The 25,597-nt window shown below is 40.6% G+C and overlaps 1 protein-coding gene across 1 annotated transcript in view; it reads right to left on the bottom strand.

Moving 5' to 3' along the window:
* The window catches only part of Fmn2 (formin 2), a 316,927-nt gene that overhangs the window by 280,370 nt on the left and 10,960 nt on the right, over positions 1–25,597 (bottom strand). The window contains exon 2 of the mRNA NM_001427798.1: positions 5,499–5,665. Coding sequence (NP_001414727.1) covers positions 5,499–5,665 — 167 coding nt within the window. The remainder of the gene's footprint in view (positions 1–5,498; positions 5,666–25,597) is intronic.

The raw sequence follows: 25,597 nt of genomic DNA, 5'->3' as shown, positions 1-25,597 counted from the left end.
ATATGAACCTAAGGGGACCATCCTCTCTAAAAACACCATCCAGATTATTGGCCTATACTGAAAATTCTCCCCTCCTTTTTTAGTTGTTATTTTAACAAAGCATTCCTTTTTACTTGAATTATTTTATCATGAATTTTATTGACACCTGGTATATAAGAAAGCATCCTTAGCATTTGTGGATGAGTTAACATGAACACTCAAAACTACTTGTGTGTTTTAAAGTTCATAAACCCTTTATCAAGTAATGTGATGGGAAATACCATGTTCTTTTATAGCAGAAGGAACCAAAATGGTAAGCCCTAAGAAGACACAAGATGCACCTGAAAACTTTAGCTGAAGTAGGTCAATTTATAAACTTCATCAGTAAGATGCCTCATATCAAAAGCTCTAGATATTTTTAATGACATATATAAAGGCAGGTAGGATGCTGTCACAAAATCAGGGGACAGAAACAGTGCTGGCCACAAACTGAATCCTACTGGGTTCCATCATGTAAAGAACTATGCCTAGGAGAATTGTTGGTTGGAAATGCACACAACTCTTTTCTGGAAACCAGCAGAGAGAATAATTATGAAAGAAGTCTCTCCCTGGAGATGAGCACATCCCTTCCCATTCCCCAGTCTTTCAAATCTCCAGTATGTTTGTGTTCTTTGTAGTAAAAATATCCTTATGTCTGTAGTCAGTAAGCACTGGTACTGCTTATGATCTGGTATTTTAGAATATGGAACATTTCCCATGAGACTACCTTTAATTGCCTCTGTTTGGTGCTCAGTTGATAGAGGCATTAGAGAGGTAGTACACAGCCAAGGAATATGACAAGGAGGAAACAATTCCTGGGGACAACATACGATGACAGGGACTGCCAGCAGTAGGCTGGGATGGAGACACCTCAGTAGCCCACAGCAGCTCTTTGTAAAAACTGGTTGTTCCCACTTCTCCTAACCTTAGCCCTGGACAGCGGCTGTATAGATTTCATTTGTGCGTGACTGGCTTTCAGTTGGCCTTGGTGTACATAATTATTCTATTATATCTGACTTTCCCACTTCTTTCTCCTTCTGCTCTGGAGACTTCTGTGAAACTAGATGTTCCTTGATGTAATAATTCTTAAACGATTGGAAATTGAGGCCTAGGGGCACAACACAGGACAGCCCTAAGGATCCAGGTGCATGCTGTGGAAACAATGTAATAACTACACAATAGTAGTTCCAGATTAATGCTTGACTTGCAAAGAACCTTTAAAGAAATTATTAGAAAATGAATTAGAGCCAAGATTGGGACCCTAAGAAAGGAAAAAGTTATTGAAGTTAGGAAATAAGCTTTAGATAACATTTGAGAGTGGTTCCTGGATAAGGAAGTATAGAATATATAAAATTATATACTAGTAAACTAAGTTAAAATACCGGGACTCTTATGAGAGTCATTGTGTGCAAGGAACAGAAAGCTAGAGGAACCACTGAGTTAAGGGTTAACTTGATTCTTTCTGGCCACTGCCTGGCAGCTTTGCCCATGTCATTTATCATTAGAGCTTCACAGGGAAATGCAGGTAGCTGACCTCAGAGCCCCAAGCTCTGCAGTATAATAAGTTAAAGTTTAAATAATAATAAGTTTACAATTATTATTATTATGGCCACAGGCCTGGGAATAGGGGAAGCTTGAAACTTTGGGGAACAATTGTAATTCTTAGTTCTTTGTGGGATGTGGTTATTCTTTTGAATTTGATTTGACAATGATTATACAATGTCTTTTTTTCTACCTACTTTTAAACTATCAATAAAAAACGGGCAAGAGAAAGGCTACGGAACATGTGAAGAGTAAATGAGAGAGAACATGTAAAGAGTGAATGAGAGAACGCATGAGGGAGCGAATGAGAGAGCGAGTCTGAGGGCAAATGTGAGAGCAAGTGAGAGAGCATGAGAAGAGCATGTGAAGAGTGAGTGAAGAGAGAATGTGAGGTGTGTATGAAGAGTGTGAGTGAGGATGAAAGGGTAATGAACAGAGGTGTACATGAGTGTGGGAGTTCGCGAAAAGAAAACTGCAAAAAAAAAAAAAGCAGAGCGCACAAGAGAATGCAGAGTGTGTGCAGCCTCAAGGAGAGAGAGAGAGAGAGAGAGAGAGAGAGAGAGAGAGAGAGAGAGAGAGAGAGAGAAAGAGAGAGAGACTTTGAGCCTTGAAATTGCCTGTCAGTTTGTACCCAAAGAGTAGTCTGTGTATATTTATTATGCGCCTTCCAGATAGTCCTGCTTCCAGTTGGACACTCCGATCCTGAGTTGAGGCTGGAAACAGACAGTAAGTGGCGCCCAGGTCATGGGACGCAGATCTGGAAGATTTAGGTAAAGCCCCCATCCCTTTCCATGTTGTTTTCTATCTGGAAAGGACCCTACCTGGGGAGCCACGGTCCCCTCAGCCTTCAGAAACAAGTGCCGAGAAAGGATAGGTAGGAAGTGATAGTGTGATAGTTTTATAGTTTTATTATGGGTCAAACTGAATCCAGTGGGAGATCTATCTATAAAAAGATTCTTCATATGTTATTGCTTAAAAAGGGAATTCACTTTGAACAACAGCAACTTTCTGATTTTCTCCTCTTTGTTCATTCTGTGAGCCCTCAGTTACCTGATAAAGGGACCTTGAATGAGGCAGCATGAAAAAGGGTAGAGAAGGATATTAAAAACCTGGATCCTGGAACATAAGCATGAGGACGACGAAGGATGGGTTCCAGTGACTGCGGGTATGTTCGGGTTTGTGGTAAAACAGGCGCTTTCCCATGCTGAAATAAGAGACCTGCCCAGTTCATGGTTGGAAATGCACACAACTATTTTCTGGAAATCAGCAGAGAGAATAATTATGAAAGAAGTCTCTCCCTGGAGAAGAGCACATTCCTTCCCATCCCCCAGTCTTTCGAATCTCCAGTATGTTTGTGTTCTTTGTAGTTTGAGAAAAAGAAATCCTTATGTCTGTAGCCAGTAAGCCCTGGTACTGTTTATGATCTGGTATTAATGTGGAACAACATTTCCCACGAGACAACCTTTAATTGCCTCTGTTAGGCGCTCAGTTGATAGAGGCACTAGAGAGGTAGTACACAGCCAAGGAATATGACAAGGAGGAAACAGTCACTTCTAGCTGAGGGATGAAATCCATATTTTATGTGTTTGGGTTTTAATTTCATGTGACATTTAACCACCTTCTAAGATAGCATAACTAAAGAGGGTTTCTAGGCTCTTTAATACCAGGGCAGAGTAAGGTGACACATGAGAAATAACCAGGTTAACTTAAAAAAGAGAAAGAGAAAGGCTCAATGGTAGAATCCTTTTCTAGCATGTTTGGGGACCTGAGTTCATCCTCCAGCATCACACTAAATAAGTAACTTTTAAAAAGTTTAAATAGTGGAATAAGATTATCCTGTTATTTCAGTTTATTCCAGTTTCGTATTTACTGGGTGAAAAGACTTTCTAGTTCTGAGCTTTATTGTGGAAGTTAATTTGATAATACTTTTCATAAAAAAGCAAGTGTGAGGCTGTCACGTGAACTTCTCCTGGGACAATATGAAGGAACTCACACTCACACATCTATTCATCCTTGCTAGGCCAACAATGACATTTAAAATAATGATTCCATGGAGGTCCAACATGTCAACCCAATGGCCTTATCATGTTTGCTTACATAGCAAGGAGGAGGGATGCTACAGTGAGGTGGATGACTCCCTGGACCAATAAGTCACTGAAAAGTCTCATTCCGGCCTGGATGACAACATCCCCATAAGAGCAGAGACAAAGTTCCTTGCCCCTTTGGTTAACCTCACTCACACAATATATTATACTGCCTTCCAAGACCACAAGACCACCTGAAGCTTGGACAGAATTACATACAACTGAGAAGAGTAGCTGGAATCTGAATGACCCCACCCCTGACTCCCTTCTTCTGTGAGGTAGCATCAACAGGCTAGATTTCGAGCATACCTTGCAGCTAGTCACCACTGATGAAGATGGCAAAGGCTGTTATAATTAAACAAAGCATGCAATATAGACACAGTTAGTGTTTCCCTCTACTTGTATTGTGTTTACCATATCGCCAATTCCATAATGGTAGATACAGAATGTAGATCTACAATACTCTATACTGTAGTCACCAAGTTCTGTCTCCAGCATGAGCTCCCACAGAGAAGAGACAAAACTTTTAAAATTGTCTTATTCTTTCCACAGGAGAAATAGATCTACCTAGCAGATTAACTGCTACATCATTCGACAACTTTCAACTTTCATAAGGGGGGGGGGGGAGAGAGAGAGAGAGAGAGAGAGAGAGAGAGAGAGAGAGAGAGAGAGATCTCAAAGAAGTTTCATGAGTCATGGAGTTTTCTAGAAATCTTCTCATAGGTCAGAACTGAGATCTCAGAATAATTTATGAGATTTCTTCTGCTCACACTAAAGGGGGTTGGGAAAGATCTCTAGTTAGGACTGGTCAACAAGAGAAAGAAGAAAACCCCAATCATGGACACTTTATTTCTGGGGACAAAGATAGCCTCACTGTGTAGCTCAGACTAACCTGAAACTCTTGATCTTCCTGCGTTAGCCTCCCAGGAGCTGAGATTATGGCCATGAGCCACCTACCTGGTTCTATAACTGGCTTTTGACTTCAGTCTATGTTTATATTCACTGGAGGTATGTTTGACAAATCTGAAACAAATGTAATTGCCCATGTGATCAGAATTCAATGTCCTCAAACACTCAATTCCTGGGCTCTGCACAAGAAATCCACCCAGACCTCCCAGCTTCTCATGACAGATGCACATATGAGAATTCTCAGCTTTAGGTGCACCCGCAGAACCATGCTATGCATGCACCACATACCTGAGGAAGTTAACACTACTCTGGTTTGATGATGCTCATCCGGGAGCACTGATGTTCATGATGCCTTACAATCATGCCTTTGGAATTCCTCACTATTAACCCTTGATGAGTCTGGGTCTGGGTAAGGGCAGATGCTGTTGCTTCTCCTTGCCCATGTTTAGTGCACAAATGAACTGGAAAAACACTCGCAAAGCATTCTAGTGCCCATGGAAACCTGTGGCCCACTGGGACTAGTATTTTGCCCTTTGGTGCTGCTTCGGAAGGAATGTCTGTGACCAGCACTGAAATACTGATGTTAGAGGTGTGCTTGCCGGAAAACCATTGGCCTATGCGTGTTCAATCTCTAACAGGAAGAAAAATTCTGGTGATCTTAACTAGCCCGATTAAAGTAGTCTAGAAATCTAAGGGTCTGGGTTTCTTTTGTTTCTTTGTTTTGTTTTGTTTTGTTTTGTTTTAAAGGAGGTTTGCCAACTACATTTAATGCCCTAGGCCAAAGAAAAATATAGAAATAGACAATCTGCAACCTTGAGTGGCCCAGGGGAGAAAGCTTGCATCACGCCTTGTTTTTAAATTATAGAGTGACTGGGCAGACACACATCACAGCTGCTACACCAATTGCAGTCCACCGTCCAGACAGAAGTGGATTCTCCTACTTACATCAAATGGAGCTGAACTTGACCCAGCGTTCTGATTACACGGTTCCCTGAAGCAGTCACTAAAAGGAAGTAGAAGACCCATGGCAATGATCCGGGAGCAAAATTTTTCTGCTTCTTCTGGAGGCCCGTTCTCCTGCTGGCTAAACAGCTTCTCCAACAGCGTTCGCCCTGTACATGGAACACAGTTATTAGAGAGAGGTTGGCAGATCAGCTGGCTCAGAACTCTCTGGAGAGGATAGTAAACATCACTAGTGAGCAACGGTCTCCAAGGCTACTTATGTCCAGAAAGGAGCCCAATGAACAAAACTGTAATCTGAAGCCAGACACCACATAGGAAAAGGCAGGAGGGTATGCTCTCCCAGGCTCCCAAATATATCTTGCCTCAAAAGAGAATGGTCTCTATTACTGACTATATATTCTCTATCTAAAAAGAACCTCCACCCCTTTGGGATTTAATTAAGCAATTCTCCTTTCTTTCTTCCTTTCTTTTCTTCCCCCTGCCTTCAGAGTATTCTTTGAGGAAGCAGTAACTCAAACTGCCACCATTTTGGGCCTAGAAATGTCAGAGACTGACTGACATTCACTGTCTCAGACCCAGCACCAGGGAAAGGAAGAAAGTAAAACACAAAGGTATCAGCCTATAAAACAGGCAAGAAAGCTGGCCAGGAAATAAAAGTCATCCTGAAGAAGAAAAAGATTTAAATGTTTTCAGTTGCTCCATAGAAACAGCTATGTGTGGGGTCTGGAATGATGGCTCAGCCGTTAAGAGAACTTGCTCTTTTTACAGAGGACCCTGGTTCTCTTCCCAGAATCTACATGGTGGCCCACATTCATCCATTGCTCCAGTTACAGGAAATCCTCTTCTGCAGGCACGGCACACATGTGACAAACAGACATACAGACAAAACACCCATACACGATAATAAAATAAAGTAAAAATTCAATAATTTTTAATGCAAGAAGATATTGACCATCTAAATTTAAAATAGTTTGTTATTTCTTCAGAGAAGAATCATTAAGAATGGAGGATACAGCAGAGAGGAAGGTTCCACAGACATCAAGACAAACAATTGGCAAGGCATAGAGAATAAATGTCTGTAGACTGCTCAGAAATAAACTGGACATCTATATTATAACTCCTCCCTGAAAGGCTTGTAGAACACCAAAAAGAGGGACAGGAGGACTGTAAGAGTTAGAGATCTGGAGGACCAAGGTAACTCAGTGTCTTTTAGGCTGTACTGCAAAGGAGGGGCACCCCATCCCTCATCCAGAGCCTAGAAACTTCTGTCAGTTAATGGTTGCTAAAGGGGACAGACCCTAGAAGACTGGGTCTTGCTGGTCCATGTCTCAACCTTCCTATTCCCTTAGAATCATCTTGGAAAAACACAGTGATGGGTAATATTGGCACCTCTACTCTACTAGTCACTGTTTGATTCTAAAGATAGACAGATGTGAGAGTCAAGGATTCAGTCTCTAATCTCTTTTTAGTGACTACCTAGAGTACTGTTTGGTGAACTGGCTGAATTTCTGTCCTACACTAATCTCATGCATTATTGAGGACAGGCTGCAGGTCGACCAGAAGTTCCTCTTTAGGTGGATGTGAAACTGGTCGGACTGAAGATCACAGCTTAAGTGCCAGACTGCCTCAGACTTTTCATACTCCCATCTGTGTGCTAAATGGCACAGCCTCTAATGTCATGAGAGCTGGCAACTGCCATGGCAATGACTAAAAATATTATAAAGGGAGAGAAAAGAGTTAACATCCAACTCCTGGTAAGTGTCTAACAAGACTCACAAAAGATGTGAATATCCTCTCTTTATTTGCCTATGCCTCCCCCCTCATAATTTTTACAACTTAACTAAAACTACTTTCTCCAATTTCTAATCTTGGCCAAAAGTAAAAGTTTCCCTAGATGCTCATTGGGTACATGGTCTTGTTATAGGGTCCACAATTCTGGGAAATAAAGAAAAATTTTGGGACCCAGTTTCAGGTCAAAATCTGAGGCAAACTACAAATATTCCCACACTCAGAAATTCAGAAATTTGTACAATATTTTCTCTGCATCCACAAACTAAAACAGCAGAAACAGAAAAATTCTTCTGGGTCCCTTCCATATCACAACTATCCTCTATTCTTGATCTCTATTACTTCTCCCTCTCATGAGTTCATCTTTCAAGTTTAAACCAAAATTAAGCATCCTGAAGAACCCCTCCGAAACCACTGTAAATCACTCTATGAACTCTTTCATTTAACTATTTTACTTAAGTGATTGTGTGTTATTTTAAATATCTAATCCTTTACTTAAGTAATATGTTTCCTTAGAATACACAGCTTGAAAATATGATAATCTGTAGAGAGGAAAAATTAAATATTTGGAGAATGTATAGAATATTATTATACTACTGAGTAATGTATATTTAATTATATTATAGCCAGAATGTAGAAAGGAATTTCACACACACACACACACACACACACACACACACACACACACACACAATTTCTTTTGCCTTTCTGCCCTACTGTAATTCTTTAAGACATTACCTCTCTATTGCTGGCATTCTAAATTTGAAAGAGAGGCTTCACCTTAATAATAAAGACATTAACTACTGAATGATCTTGCTTTAGAACTCACATAGCACCTGGTGACCTCTGAAGTACTCACTCCTTTCTAAAGTTCTATAGTTAAACAGCATTATGTCACTGACTAGCGCAGAGCATACACATTGATTGAAAAAATAATATTCCTGATGAAAAATGCAAAGTGGGAGCTGAATGGAGATGGAGCTCCTTCATAGCCATCTGACGAGGACACACAAGGACAACCGAGAAAGAGCTTCTAACCGCACCAGCTTTTGAACATTCCTCCTCTTTCAAGAACTTTAGCACTGGGAAGATCTCTTCCCCCTTTCTGAACCTGCTTTTTAAATTCTATTACTTCTGTTGCCCCAACACTTTGTCTCTCAACTTTAGTAGCCAGACTTCAATTCCAGGAATAAAATGCCAATTCCATTTGAGTAGCTAGTTAGATATTAGAGGACTTAGAGGTCACCAAGGATGGACTTTTCTTTCCTAATTGCCAGCTTATAAAACCAAAACATAAAAATTGAGGATTTTGATTACCGGCCAAATGAATGAAGTCTTACTATTATCTCAGGCTTGAGTTGAGACATACTATTCTGAACTGTATATCGTCAGCTGATAACTATCTAACCTTATAAGATCACTTTCTTTCTATCCCAGAGCTTTCTGACACTGTCCTCTCCTTAAGAATTAATTCAAATGATTCAGTTCAAATTGACCTATCAATCACCTGGCCAGGAAAACATCCCTTAGAAAAAGCTGCCTGTGTTAGGGGCACACAACAAAATGAGGCATGATGTAACATGCCTATAATCCCAGCATTGAAATGCAATAGTAGAAGAATCAGACATTCAGGGCTATCCTTGGTTCAAAGTAAGCTCAAGGCCAGCCTGGTCTACATGAGACCTTGTCTTAAAGAAAGAACCTGAAGGAAAGAAGTAGGAAGCAATATGACTACTACCTAAGATGCAGATTAACACAATAGTCTCTCTGGTCATCTGCTGAGAGTAGTGAGAGTGGGATGGATACCTTCTTTTATACAAAAGGCTTTTGTACTCTTATTTGTGTGTATCATCTGAATTCTCTCAACAGTGTTGAAAGGAACCAGGAAGCCAAGAGGAGTCCTGAAAGACAGTCCTGTGACAAGGCTGCTCCAGCCAATTCACTCTATAAAAATCCAAATAGTCAATGTTTGTGGCTTTGGGGCAGCATGAGTTGCTCTCGTATATTCTTGCCTAGTTGGATTGTTTGAAAACACCTTGGGAAATATAGCATCCATTCTTAGCTCAGAGTTTTACAAAACTAGGCTCCAATCTATACCTTGGATATGAGAAGTAAATTGTGTGTTGCTTGCTGTGTGTTTTATAAGTCACTCCATGGCCTACCATGAGGTAGAGAAGTCCCTTTAGCACTAAGCTACAGAGTCCTACCCTAAGTTTTAACCATAACATAAAATTCTGTCAAAAACATTAGACATGAATTCTTATGCCTTTTCAATTTCTGTCTATTAAACAAAATTAGTCTCAAAATGTCTCTTCAAAATATAGCACAACAACTCAAGCAAAAATAATGTTTATTTTGTCCTCTCTCCATCATTAGGACATTCTTTGATCTCCCAATGAATTTTCAGTTAAATGAAAGATTTTTATCTCTATAGAACTGAAGTTTATCTGTACCTAACTAGAATTACTACCTAGGAAACTGCACCCCAAATCTCAAGTGGTTAATTATCAGAGTATAACCATTGTGCACAGAATACAAAATGGTTGAAAACAGCTCCAATATGACTATGGTTCTTCTGTATGACTCAGACACTATGTGGCAAAAATAACAACAGAAAGCCAGGAAACAGGACTTGGTGTCTGAGTGAACATAGCATAGTAAATAAGCATGTGCCCAAATATTACCAATAATCAAAGGGCGTGCAAGAGAGGGCACTAAAGCCCTCTGGCTCTATGATGGGAAAATAGCCTTAAGTCTTTCATATATAATTTCCCATCTATGATACATATTCATGCAAACCACAGCTCTCATGTAAAGGGAACAAGAGGTAGCTTACTCTGGGGCAGTAATGAATGACTATGTTCCAAAAGATTCTGATTACCCCATATACCATGGCCTAGCATGTTAACAATTTCTAGAAGTTTTTACAGTAACAAAACGAAGAAAGTCATAAATCAAGGCATTTAAAAATATATTGGTATCACTGTGGGTTGTGGCAGACACCTTTGATCCTAGTCCCCATGAGAAAGGAAAAGGTGGAACTCTATGAGTTCCAGCCCAGTCTAGTCGACATTACAAGTTCCAGGTCATACCACACAATGAGACCAAGTCTCCAGCTTTAAAAAAAAAAATCCAATCAAAACAAACAAACAAACAAAAAGCAAACAAAAGACAACAATAAACCTACAATGGTGGGACAATCAGGTAAATGACATCTGATTGATAACATTCTTAGCCTTTGGGCTGATGATAACCACAAGGATATTAGGTTAAACACAGAAGGCACTACAATCAGTGAGTCAGCCTTGTGTAATCTTCAACACATTGTACCTTTTGGCAGAGAACATCAGTTCAGCTGGGAACTATTTAAGCTCTATCTGTAATAATTCAGTGCTGTGAGTGAATCATGCCCGGAGCAGCATCCCAGGTCACTATCTCTAGATGCCAGTAGCACAAGTACCCCATTCCCAGTTGTAACATCAAGGAAATATATCTAAGCCAATACTCTAGGGCCATAGGTTGAGAAGCATGCTCAGCGAAATTCTCTCCCTGTTCTAACAATAGTCTGTAGAGTGCCCCTCGAGTACGTCCTTGTTCTGATGTCTTCCCATAAGAAGGCGTCTTACTTCAATTCATACATATTTAAGGGACAAGAAAGTAGGCGGGTAGTGTTGTCCCTGAGCCTAACAAACATTTTCAAATTATTAAATATTCTTCAAAAGCATAAGCTACTTTGAAAGTTCTTGCCACTGGGTCACCCGATACTCTGATTCTTTTCTACATTCCTTTAACCTTTTAACATTTCCTCTTCAGCCCTGTCATTCAACAAGTATTACATCCTCTAACTGCCATTTTCCAGAGGAAATCCAGCCTGGGGATTTAGCTCACTGGTAGATGACTAACCAAGTATGTATAAGAATCTAGGTTTGACCCCAAAAGCAACCACAAATAAATAAATACCCTAATAAAAATCTTCTAAACCTACAACACTCCTTATTTCCAGTTACTGTTGCATTTGGAGGTTGGGGGAGGCAGGGAACTTCCTTTACATACAAAAGAACTACGAGCTGAAATTATGAACAGTGAGGTGGAAGTTTCTGGTTTCTTTGGAGACTCAGTTGTGTCGTGTGAGTCTTTTTCTGGAAACTGTCTTATGAGAGGATGTTTTTGTTGAAGCAGACACACAGGAGGACATTTTGCAGAGAACAGACACGTGGTGTTTTGCTAGAAGCTGCCTGGAAAAAAGGCATGTGGCATTTTGCTAGAGCAGATGCTTGAGAGAACATGTGATGTATAAATATAACCCAACGGACAGTGGACAATGCTGTGCTACATTGGTTCACCTTGCCACTCTTTGCTGATCTTCATTGGCTTTTGCTGAGCCCATGGCATCGGTTTGCCTGGCTCTCTCCTTGATCATTGTTTGCTGTGACTTCATAGAGAGAAATGCACCAAAGAACTTCTGGTAGTGTTCTGGTGGCTTCTTGACACTTCTGTGGACTTGGGCCTATTGGCAGAGTCTCATACTTTTTTTTCTGGATTGAACTGTTGCTGCTGATTAGGGAATGGGGTTTGCAGATGGATTAAGCTACCACTGATGATCCACATGAACGGAACTGCTGCTATCCTGACAGTAAAGATTGGAAACACACACACACACACACACACACACACACACACACACATACACACACACACACACAAAACTATTTCTAAACAAGTCTACATCCTCTTTCGCCCTGTGAACATTTCCTCTCCACTACCTTTGGTGGGTGGTGAGCTAGAAGGGAGGTTAAAGAGTTTAAGTACCTCAAGATCAAATTCAGTCTGGCTTGATGGATCCTTTACCCACTAAGCCATATTTTGGGTCCAATTTTCATTTCCTGAGACAATTTCTCATTGTCAAACCTTTGTTAGCCTGGAACTCAGTATGTATGTAGATTAAGCATGTATCAAACTTGTGGCAGAAGTCCCCCTGCTGGCAACTTTTAGTTGACTTTAAAGATGTCTTCATTCAACATGATAGGAAGTTATACAACCATTAAGTGTCATTCTATTGCAGAAATAAAAATAATTGAATTTAGTATATTCAAGTCACACTGAAGATATTAAAAGGATTGAGAAAAGTAAAACTCTCACAGTTGGACAATGCTAGGAGCCAAGTTCACAATATCAGAGAATTAATAATAAAAATAATGAAGCATTTATTCTTTTTTCCTGGTATTAAATTTTATTTTGAGGTGCAATAAACTGTACCTAATGAGTAAAGAAAAGTATTCAGAAGAGAAAAGCATCAACCCAAAGGTGCAAGGGAAGTGACAGAATTAGAAAAATGTCATTCTGTGGTCCTCAGTAAGATAATGTAGAGGATAGCAAAGACACAGAAAAGTCATCATAGAGAAAAATGTTAACTGGGATATTTGAAAATAGAGACAAGTTGTTATCTCCACACCCAGAGGCTGTTCACATCTGTAATAGAAAGGAGAAAGTACACATGCAGCTTACTGTTGTTGGAGATTTTGATTCATAAATTCCACCAGTCATGAACACATGCCGACAACCCCAAAACCTAATCATATGTTAGGAGGCACCTTATTATACATTTTAGGCAACACAGAGTGCTGAAAAATGACTATGTACCCCAGATAGTCAAGTTTCTTTACATCCAATTGATCACATTATAGCCTAGAGCTGTCCTTCAGTATCCATGGAGAAATAGTGCCAGGGCCCCTGCTTTAGACCATTGACTTCAAAGTCCAAGGATGCTCAGTGTACCATGCTTTCATATAACACTCATACATCTCCTTAAATACTCAACATTGTCTCTATGCTAATTATCATCCCCAATATAACATGAACAAAGAGGTGTGGGAACATTGTCTAAGGAATAAGGAGTCTACATGTTCATTACTTTCACAGTGTTTGTTTTTAATATCTGATCCGAGGAGCACAGTCAATTTCAACAATATTGAACACTAGAACCCAGAAGAGTGAGGTGTAGCTTAGAATTGTTTGGGGGAGGTATTCTGAAGTATCTGATGCTAAATCAATAATTCTGGGGTTCCTTTTAATATTGTTCTACTAAAAGCCAGTAATAGAGTTAGGAGGCGAGGATGAAAATGGTATGGCATATGAAGCTAAGAAATAGGCTTCTGGGATTCCATTAGACTTCGACAGGGAGGGGTGTAGGAGGCAGTGCTGATGCTAAGGTCCTTTTTGCAATTGGGTCTTGATCTTTCAGTAAGGAAAGCTGGGGGCCAACTGCTGGGCAGAAGGTACAGACAGGACTTCCAGGTCCCAGGAGCAAAAGGCAGACACAAGGAAGGAGGGGAAGAATTTTTGCCATGTTTAGGAGGGAGGAGTCAGCAGCTATGTGAGGTTTTGGGAGGAACTGGGAGCTATGGCCGCTACTACAGGTGGGTCCTCCAGGATGTTTGGCAGGGTCTAGGTGGGATTGGCCTCTGAAAGTTAGGGCAGATGGGAGCAGTAAAAATATTATTAAGGGCACACTTTTCCAGGCAGGAAATTGGAGTGCCCAGCTATTGTCCTAAGGCAAGTTGAATAGGAACAAACTATCTTTTGTCTGAAGATTCGAAGGAAACAGGGTTGGGACTGGTAGCGTGGTCACTTCCCAGAGCTAAGAGTGGACAGAGCTTAAAACTTCATGCAACAGAGGGGGCAAATATGCATAGTAGAATAGAAGCAGGCTTATTTCAAGTTTGAAGCCAGCCTGGTCTCTACAGTGAGCTCCAAGCCAGCCTGGTTTGTATGAGAAAAGATTTCCCAGATGGGTAAGGGAAGTCACTCAGTGGTAGACAGCTGCTTAACATTTGCCAAGATTCAGGTTAAATTCTAAACACCACATAAAACGTTGTTTGGTGGTATAAATGGTATGTCTTAAATATTTTCAAAATAATAAAATTAAACAATTGTAAACCCCTGATTTTGCAATTGAGAGCCCAGTATATTAAAGAGTAAAGGCGTTGTGATGAGACGTGGAGAATTTTTGTCTTTGCCAGCTGGTCTTGGCTGGAAAACATGGATCACTCTTTTTCTGTCTAGCGAAAGAAATCTAACGAGTCAAGGCATGTTGGCAGAGGCATGAACGTCTGTGTCTTTTGCAGAAGCTGAGGATTAGGGATTCCATGAGGACACACTCGCCTACCTGCAGAATTCTTTACAGAGAAGGGCAGGATGGTACATGCATCTACAATCCCAGTATTGGGAGGCAGAAGCTGAAGGTTGTAAGTTCAGGGCCAGTCTCGGGCATGTAGTGAATCTAGGCCAGCCTGGACTACATAATAAATAAAAGTGGAGAACATAGTAGCCTGACTCCATTTAAATCCAACCCTACTGCTTAGCTGTACAAGAGACTAGAAACAAGTAGTAGTCCATCGGGGTTCACTTGTGTGCTCCAACCCCAAGCATGTGGACATATGCTTCAAAGAATTCTTATTTCCTTCAATTTTTCCTCTCATTAGGTGAAACCATGTCAAGCATACTGGCAAAAGGTTATCCTATACAATTGAATGTACTCAACTATTCACATCTACACACACACACACACACACACACACACACACACTTTGTGGTAGTTTGAATATGCTTGGCCCATGTAGGGAGTGGCACTATTAGGGGGTGTGGCCTTGTTTGAGTAGGTGTGGCCTGGTTGGAGAAAGTGCTTCACTATGAGCTTTGAGACACCCCTCCTTGCTGCCTAGAAGCCAGTCTTTTCCTATTTTTCTTCAGAATAAGATGCAGAACTCTCAGCTCCCCCATAGTCATGCCTGCATGGACACTGCCATTCTTCCTGACATGATAATAATAGACTGAACCTCAGAACCAGTAAGCCTGCTCCAATTCAATGCTGTCCTTATAAAAGTTGCCTTAGTCATGGTGTCTCTTCACAACAATAGAATTCCTAACAGAAACTTCTTTTTTTTTTCCTTTTCTTTTTCTTTTATTCAATGCTAAGGGTGGAGACATGGCTCAGTCATTAAGACCACTCACAGCTCTTGCAGAAAACCTGGATTCAGCTCCCAGCATCCAACAGCAGTTCACAATCATCCATCAGTAACTTCCGTTCCAGATAGCTAATACCCTAGTCTACCCCTGAGGAACACTGACATACATATGGTACCCATACATACATACAGGCAGACAAAACACTCATACACACAAAAGATAGTTATTTTTTTAAAAGATACAAACCATATACTTTGACCTGGTAAATGTGGTCAATAATTTGGTTCAACTTAAGGGGAGGAAATTATAAATTTATTGTAAAATTCACTTGAAAGGATGAAGGAAGCACGGGTCAAATTGTCTTCAGCTATTTTTACTTTAGTTTTACATCTAGTGAACTTTAATGTAAAAGGCAATGTTTAAGAGCTTCCTCATGGGAGGCATGGTGACACAGGCCTGTCCTCCCTGCCATGCCTGTCATCCCAGGAGTAAGGAGGTAATGATTTCAGCACTAGTCTGAGCTGCAGAGTGAGTGCCAAGAAAGCCTGTGTTACTTAGCATGCATGACACTGTCTTAAAAAAGGAAACAAAAACTAAACTAAAACCAAAACAAGCAAGAGCCTACAGGACCTGCTTGTTAGAATTTCTAACTTCAGGTTAATTTATTTTATTAAAAAAGCATACATTATTTATTTAACTATATTTATTTTTTTAAGATTTTAAAAAATTTATTATATATAAGTACACTGTCGCTGTCTTTAGACACACCAGAAGAGGGCATCGGCTGTCATTACAGATGGTTGTGAGCCACCATGTGGTTGCTTGGATTTGAACTCAGGACTTCTGGAAGATCAGTCAGTGCTCTTAATCACTGAGCTATCTCTCCAGCTTAACTATATTTATTAAACCCATGTTGAAAACAGTTCATTTAATGATAGCCTGGGGATTCACTATCCATTAATGTTCCCCACTGATTGATTCTCTCTCTCTCTCTCTCTCTCTCTCTCTCTCTCTCTCTCTCTCTCTCTCTTACTCCCCCTCCCTCTATTTCTTTGTGTCTCTCTCCCTCTGTCTGTTTCTGTCTCTCTGTCTCTACTCTTTCTGTCTTTCTCCTCATCCGTCTCTCTCTCTCTTCTCTCTCTCTCTCTCTCTCTCTCTCTCTCTCTCTCTCTCTCTCTCTCTCTCTCTCTCTCTCTCCTAGCTTCTCTCATGCGCAGCCTTATCCCCTCCTTCTCCCTCTACAGGCAGCTGTAGAGGGCATCAAAGGCAGGTTTGTGTGTATAGAATTAGCTTTACTTTCAAGCACTAGCTGCAAATATTCCTCTTACCTCAATAAACAAAATTCAAAGAGCTAGATAAACACAGGAACAGCTGCTAGGGTAAAAGTAGAAAGAACTGTTTATCATCATACTGAAAGTACTAATCCTCCTATGTAAGCAAGAATCAAAATCCCTCATCTCAGCATTTGAGGAGGCTATTAAGCCCTTGACCAGCAACCCTGTAAAATGTAGAGAAAACACACACAAACACTCACAGACCCTTGTGGAAAGATATCTGTTGTGTTTCATGAAATGCAGTAGCATCGTGCAACAGGAGGCAGCACCTTGGTCGCCTGGCCAAAGTGTTCCCCTGAAGAATCACCACCTTGGACAGGTCTAATACCAAAGAAAGTTTACTTAGGGGAAGGAAAGGGGACCTGAAGAAGGAGGTAAAGGCAGAGAAAGGGGAGAAGAGGACAGAAAAAGGGAGGAGAGAGGAAGAGAGGAAGAGAGGAAGAGAGGAAGAAGAGTCTGGCAGGGGATATGTGGGGTAGAGAGGGAAGGAGAGGGGGAGGGGAAAAGAGAGAACACAGAGAGAAACAGAGATGGAGTCAGAGAAAAAGCAAGGGGGAGGAAGGGGGAGGGACTGTGGACACACACTGTAGTGCTTAGCACCTGGCTAGTACCAGAAAGGCGGGGATGCAGGCTGTTGCTAGGCAGCTGTTGGGCGGAGCCTAAAGGAATCATTAGCAGCATCGTTAACGAATGCAAACACTCAAGCACTCTCCAGTCCTCAGCCTCCTGAGTACTTGTTAGTACATCCAGGCACCATGACCTTGAAAAAGCCTTTTGGTGGACAGACCTACTCAGGATAAAAGATGTTTGGCATCTGTCAGTATCTTACAAAACAGGCAGAACAAGGATTTAAAAAAAAATGGCACTGGGAGTTAACCCTGGGCTTTTGGCAAGCTAAAGCCAAGGCATGCTAAACAGGGTACTTAGCCACTGAACCATATCCCTAGTTCCTACAGAGCAGACATTATCATCACAGTTTCAAAGAGCTAGCTAATGAGAAAGTTCCAGAATCTGCCAGCATCATAAGACTGGGCAGTGGCACTGCCAAAGCTGGATATCAGCTTAGCTACCCTCATTCTTATTCCAGGGACCTTCTGCTTCTGAGTCAGCCAACAGCTCTGGGGAGAGCTTTTGACAAAAGTTCTGCAGTAAAATATAAAAGAAACTGACCTCGTGGTCTGCACCCTACGGAGGCTTGCAACCTAGTTCAAGTGATCCGAGCCCAGAGAAAAACAGATTTTAAAGTAGTCTGTTTAAAACCAGTTACCAAGGCAGTCAAGCTATTAAATACCTTTAGTGGAACTGAGGAGAGGAAGTGGTTGAAAACCGAATACAGTTAAATCCTTACGAACCTACTGTGTGTTAAGGACGATGCAGTCCCAGAGGACAGTCAGGAAGAAGGCAGGTTGTTTGTCTTAACCAGTAGGAACACACTCAGGTCACACAAGAGCCACAGTCTTATAGACAAGATGCGGGGCATGGACTCTTAACTGGTACACATGGAGCCAAAAGTCTCTGGCTGTTCCTCACTGGTAGCCTCCCCATGGTGCCAATAGGAGTTTCTTGGTTACCTGGCTTCCCCTAGCCTGAGTAATCCAGTTAATTCTTGCCTCTTTCCCTTTCTCTCCTTGTTAAACTAGTTAAGAGCCACTGACACTTGGAATTCATGACCTTCTGTTCTAGGCCTTCTGGGCATCACCAGGACAGGTCAGCCTTCACTTATCTGCTTTCTTTTGGTTGCTATTGTTTTAACAGAACACATGACAATAGAGAGCTGTTCTCAACCATTTGGGGGTTTCCTATCAGATATCCTGAATATCATATATTTACATTGTGATCCATAACAGTAGCAAAATGACAGTTAAAAAGTAGCATAAAACAATTTTACGGTTGGGGGGTCATCACCACATGAAAAACTGTATTAAAAGGTCGAGTCATTAGGAAGGTAAAGAACCATTACATTAGAGGAACCTCCTCTCCACACAGGCAGAAAAGGTGGCCTAGGTTCAAAATGGGATTGGGGTGTGAGGGAGTGGACTACTAGAACCAACTGCTTTCTAGAATCAAATAAAAAAGAAAGCACAGTTTATCAGAACAAGTTTCATAAATACCCCGAGATGAAACAGTGCACTTCATTTCAGACAGGGTCTCTTATTCTGGGGCCAGGAACTCACTAGACAGCCCCAAATAGCCTCAGAGTCACCATGATCCTTCTGCCTCGGCCTTCCAAATGACGTGATCATAAGTGTGAGCTGCACATTCGGCAGATGAATCCACTCTGTTCTTTAACATGTTACTTTGATGTACTTTGTGTATGTGGAGGCAAACACGCTAAGGAGGCATGTGTGAAGGTTAGAGGGCAGCTTGTGGAAGTCCATTCTCTGTTTGTATCATGTAGATCTCAGGGACCGAACTCAGGTCATCAGGCTTGGCAGTAAGTGCCTTTCCCAACTGAACCGTCTCACAGGCCCAGAAAAATAGACTTTTCAATGATTGGTCGGCCATTTAAAAAAAGCTAAGGTGGAATATATAAAATTCTTAGAGTCAAATGAAAAAGAAATCACATGGACATTAGAAACACAACAAAAGCAATTCTAAAGAGAAAGTGTACGGCTATGAGTATTTACATACAAAATTGTTATTATCCAATGTAAATAAATATGTACTTCAGAATTTTATAAAGACAAGAAAATGGAAAACAAAGTATTAGAAGACAAAGTATAAATATTTCCCACAAATTAATGAAATGAAACTAAAATAATACAAAGAATCAATGGAACCAAGAGTTAGGTCTTAGGGGTTGGGGATTTAGCTCAGTGGTAGAGCACTTGCCTAGCAAGTGCAAGGCCCTGGGTTCTGTCCCCAGCTCCGGGAAAAAAAAAAGAGTTGGGTCTTTGAATGGACAACAAGATCCACAAACCCTTAACCAAACTAACCAAGAGAGAGAAAAATCTAAATTCATAAAGAATCTCAAAGATAAAGGCACAGCCTTAAGTCAAATAAATTCTACCAGAGTTTAAATAAAAATTAAAATTTCTGGACTCAAATATAGTTCATAAAATAGAAGAGGAAGGAATCTCCCAAAACCCTCCTTTGAAACCCTCGATAGTAAACCAGGTACAACTCACTACTATGTATAACAATCAGTCAATAGAAAGAAACAAGATCTAAGAAACAATTTCCTTGATGAACCATATGAAAATGGCTAAAACTTAATAAAATATTTGTAAACCAAATTCGACCACACATTTCAAGTATCTTAGCCAACATTAGGTTGATGTCATTCCAGGAATGCTAGGGCAATTCAACATATCACGTAAGAGGAAGAAAGCACATAAATGGACTGACTGAGGGACAGAAATCACATGATGATCCCAATAGATGCAGAAATGCCCTCTGATAAACTTTATCATCCATTCCTGAAAAGAGAGCTCTGACGAAACAAAACCGGAAAGAAATACTTCTCTGCACCCACAGCCAGTGTTAGATTAAATGGACAAATACATGAAAGCTTCCCCTAAAATGAGGAAGCAATAAGTGCTCCCAGGCTCTCTCTGCTCTGCTAATGTAGTCCTTGATGTGTTAGCCAGAGCAATAAGGAAAGAAAAAGAAATAGCGTGGTACAAATACGAAAGGTAGAGGTCAAGTTATTCCGATGTGCAGATGACATGAGCCTGTTCTGTAAAGACTCAAACAGAAACATTCCCAAGTCTGCTAAACATTTCACCAATAAAACAGACTTCAGAATCGACACAGAAAACTCAAGATGCTTCTCTGTATAGCAAACTTTCTGAATCAGGAGAAATCAGGAAGAAGAAAGAAAATTGCATTAGCCTGGAAAAATGTAACACTTAGGAATGAGCATGACAGTGAAAACTGCAGAATTTTGAAGAACACAATAGAAGGTGGGAAGGCATCCTATGCTCATGGATTGGCAGAATTAATAAGACGAAAATGACTACATTTACTAGGGTGACTCTTGATCAGACACACACACACACACACACACACACACACACACACACAACTTTTAAGTTAGAATTGCAATCACCTGTTCGGATTTACATGGAGCAATATATAGAAACTACAGACAGACAGATGGTCAACACTAAAAAAAGCAGATTCTTCTCTAGGATCAGGAATCAGACATTCTGCAAAGTCACATTTATACAAGCCATATGGAACTTGCTAAAAAGAGGAAACCCATAAAAGCCAAAAATAGAAACTTCAGAAACAGATATATAGATTACAAAGATATGCGATATAAAAAATGGTGTCAAAGGTCAAGTAATCCAGTATTTAGCAAGTGAATCTTGAAAACCAGGCTTTCTACATGGAGAAGAAAAAAGAAAACAGTGAATCTACACATCACACCTGAAACTCCCAGGGGTTGGAGGTGTAGGGGGAGATTCTAGATCAAAGAAGTTAAGGGCAGAGTGATAAAATTAGGAGATGAGAAGTTTTGCAAGCCTGGAGGAAGAGAGATTTTTTTCACATGAGAAAATAGCACAAAGCATAAATTAAACACAGAAATTTAAAAGAAGGGTAAAGAGAGAAGATATATTTGCCAATCAAACCTGCTTCTGTATCTCAAGATTAATAATTATGAAAACTGAATCTAGGCTGAGTCATCCAAATAGGCAGGGTTTCCAATAGGATGTGATTTGGTTTAGAAGTACTTGGAGAGACTGAACAAAAATGGTTCTATGATCTTGTTAGAAAAAAACATTCACAGAGCCACGGTGTTTGATCAGGCCACAAAACAAGCAGCAATCTCCACTGTGCTCTAAGTCCTGAGCTCACACATAGCCACAGACACATGATGCTCAACAAATGTTTAAAAGTCTGACTGGAGCCAAATGTGGTCATGCGTTTGAGGCCAGCCTAATCTACAAAGCAAATTCCAGGACAGCCAGAGCTGTTACACAGAGAAACCCTGTCGCAAGAAACCTAAATTACTAAATGGAGAGATAAATAAATAAATATTAATAAAATAAAAAGTTGGCTGGAGGAAAAATAGTCCCTTTAACAAGTGGCAATGGGAAAACTGGATAGCCCTGTAGAAGAGTAGAACCAGATCCTCATTTTGTCCTACAGAAAAACCAATGCAAATAGATTCAAAACCTTAGGCCTGAAGGTGGAGATGAGAGATGGCTCAGTCAGAAAAACACCTGCTGTGCAAGCATGGAAACTATTACTATTAAGAAAACAAAAACCAATGAACATTGGTGAGGATACATGTTGGGAGGGGTGTGGTGGTTTGAGAGAAGAGTCTCTGTAGGCTTATGGATTTGAACATTTGGCCTCAAGCTTTCCACACTGTTTGGAGAGGTTATAGAACCTTTAGGAGATGAGAACCTTTAAGAAGTATCACTGATTGTAAGCTTTGAGAGTTGATGGCCTCATCCCACTTCCTGTTCTCTGTCTCTGTCTCTGTCTCTGTCTCCGTCTCCCTCCCTCTCTCTCTCTCTCTCTCTCTCTCTCTCTCTCTCTCTCTCTCTCTCTCTCTCTGTGTGTGTGTGTGTGTGTGTGTGTGTGTGTGTGTGTGTGTGTCTGCTCCTGTGTAAATACAAATGTGATAGCCAGCTTCCTGTTTCAGCCACGATACCCAACTGCTACTGGGACAGATTCTATGACCATGGAAGTGTAAGTCAAAATCAACCCTTTCTGCCTTAAGTTGGCACTGCCCATGGTATCCTCACAGCATCAGAGGAAAAAAACAAACAAACAAACAGGAAGGAACACTTAGACTCCATTGGTGGGGAAGCATAATAAAGTAAAACACATTATGTGTATTAAAGATAGATAGAAATTGGGTTAATTTGGGTGTGTAATATTTTTATCTATTTGCAAAGTTTTCACAATCAACTTTATAAAGTTAAAAATTTCAACTAAGGAAGAAGCTAGTCCATGATTACTCATCTAAAGTAAAAGTGTAGAAAACAGCCAAGTGCTATGCTAATGATACCTGAGCAAATGATGTGTGTCATTCCTGCATGGCCAAGCAGTCTCCCTCCCTGTTATACTTGACAGAGGGATCCTCACAGGGTTCTTAGTGTGGTATTAGTGTTCTCTGTAGTAACTGAAGATGTGAGGACTCCAGATCCTCACTGTGCAAAGGCTTGGCCTAGGGAACGCACCAGGGCTGCCACTCAGAACTCCAGAGGAACATTAAAGCCACCAGAGAAAGGAAAACAGTGCCCCCAGTGCTGTCCAACCCAGCTGAGCTTTCACCCTTAGGATAGTGCTGGGGATTCTTCAATTAAACAGAAAAATTAAGCCCATTTTTCTTAAGTGAAGGGTTCATCTGGCAGTGTTTCATGATATAAGAATGGGATATGCTGGATTCTTCCCCTGAAATGTTGTCAGCTCTACCTAGAATGAACAAAGAGACCATGAGCCATCTTTAAGTGACTAGAGCATTTGGGACAGGAAGATAGAGAACACGAAGGAACAAAGGGACCAGGCTAAAAAGCATCAACATATGTTAAACTGTATAGGATGCATATTACACATCGCATTCATAATATACAGAATATCTTTACATTAAAGTCATCCTAAAGCAGCTTCCACATGTGGGGAAATGTAATGTAACCTAGTAGGCCAACTGGAACCTAATAAGAGTTTATTGTAAAGAAGTCTTCCCCCAGTCTCATGAGCTGAGAATGTAGTCCATTACAGGCTGCATGTTGCCAAAAGTGACCAAATAAGGCATCTGTAGAAAAGTAACACATCAGGCTATTTCTGTATGTCACTTCTATGTCCCCTACCAACAAGTTGTGAACTGCCTCTTATCTTGAGTGCTACTTTGTGATTCCTTCACCTTTTCTGCTGAAGGCCTGTTAAATTTAATTTGCCTAAGGTTTTTCTTTGTACCAATATCATACCATATATATTACATGCATAATATAGGTGCACCCATATGTGATTCTAAACTTTATCCTTGGGATAAAAATGTGATGAATAAAATGTTTCTAGCTTGAGTCTTGCAAGTGTAAAGTATACTCTCTTCTACTATGTAACCCAGAGATATATGGGTGCTGAACATGTCCTAATACTGAGGTACACTTCCAGACCCCAAATGTGTATACTAAATAGTTTGGTATCATGCTTTGTGGAACCAGCCAGACGCTGAGTAGGAGAAGGCAGGGAAGTTGGAGATTGTGATAGACCTTGGAAAAGTGAATGCAAAGTGTTGTAAAGTAGAAGACAGTTTAAAGAGGTATTTTTTAATGGAAAGATTAATGGGTTGTAGAAGGTTGAAGGAATGATGAAATGAGGGCAGACAAGACAGCAGTGCCTTGGTAAGAGGACCCAGCAAACGATGTTCAGGAGATAGAGAAGAAAAGCGTGGCTTTTGACTGTGACTCTCCGAGACTTGTGATGTTTAAGTGAGAGGTGACTGTTGTTCAGGAGAAAAACAGCAACAAATGACTCAGACCTGGGAGTCTATTCTCCACAAAACTTGGGAAAATAGCCCAGAGGCCATTTGCAAAAGGAAATTGGGGGCAAACCTTAGGAGTGCATCTTGAAGCTAAACCGGAAGCCATACACCTACCCTTTGTTATCACAAGGCAAGTGAAAGCAGTCATAATCAAATAAGACCTATCAGAGAAATAAATAAATAATAATATCCAGAAACTAAGGCTCCTAGGATAACTTCTCACTTCTGTCACATTTTACAGCCCAGCCATATGTCTCTCTCTCTAAATCATGACAGTTCTTCCTGTTTCATCCATCCCTCCTCGAAAGATGCTGACTCTGACACACTCAACCAACTTCTGGATCTTTCTTCTAAAAATAGGATATCCAATTTGATGTCCAAAAATAAACAGCCAGGATGTTTCACAGCCCATCTAGCATCCTCACAGCCATTTAACCGAAGTAGCACCGCACAGACAGGAAGGTATAATTGCCTTGCAGAACATCTTGGTAGCTGTAAAACACAATGCCTCCCACAGAGAGCGCGTGTCCCTAACCATTCCCAACCCGGCATGTGTTGCTCTATGGGAAAAGGATTCCTAAGTTTATGCCTTAGTTGCAAAAGATTATCTTTATTGTCATTCCATCTGTTACTGTTTCAGAGAGAAAACTTATTATTTTAGCAAGGTAGTGACTTACTACTTACAAAACCCTCCAACAATGTGTTTACCTGGGACCCTGTAAAAGCCCGTTGCTTTATAATGGGATTAAACTACACTACAATAATTTAAGACCAATATTTTTTTAAATCTATGAGTGTTTATGTTTTTTGTGTTTAATCTCTACAGAACTTTAATGTCAGAGCCGGACACGGTGGTATGGGCCTTCTTAATCCCAGCAGGTTGGTCTCTGTGAATATGAGACCACCTTGTCCACATCATGTAGTCCAAGGCTACATAGACCCATTCGGGGTGGGGGTCATATCAATACTGGCTTACAAAGAGAATACGACAGAGCCACAAAATTGTTGAACAAGCATGTTTCACAGACGGAGAAACTAAAACAACAGAAACTCATATACCAAGTATCTCGAAGTAAAGACTTAATACACTCCTCTTATTGGGGAGTTCAAACAACAAGGAAACACACAAAGCCTGGAATCCACTCAATAGGAGATGAATCACATACTGGTGAGTGCTGAGAGTGAGCCTGGGCCCACATTAGAAAGACCCATAGGTTTATGTTTTGGTTAAACATTATATAATATGACTTTCCTCTTCATGTTTTCACAAAGCAATATCATCTACCACATACAATTATTAAACTCAATACACAAAAACACAGAGTCCTACATTTATGCTAGATAAAGGCAGCCCAGCCATTTCAAATCTTAAAGGTTCTAGAGAGACAGCTTGGCAGTTATCAGCACTTGCTGGTTTTACACGGGAATGAAGTTCAGTTCCCAGCACCCACTTGGGGCAGCTCACATTGCCTGTTACTCCAGCTATAAGACATTTGATGCCTCGTTTTGGCCTCCTTGAGTACATATATATACAGACACACATACGCACA

The sequence above is a fragment of the Rattus norvegicus genome, chromosome 13 (assembly GCF_036323735.1).
Source record: "Rattus norvegicus strain BN/NHsdMcwi chromosome 13, GRCr8, whole genome shotgun sequence".
NCBI lineage: Eukaryota > Metazoa > Chordata > Mammalia > Rodentia > Muridae > Rattus > Rattus norvegicus.
The sequence above is the reverse complement of the archived record's forward strand: the minus strand, read 5'-3'. Positions and strand labels throughout refer to the sequence as shown.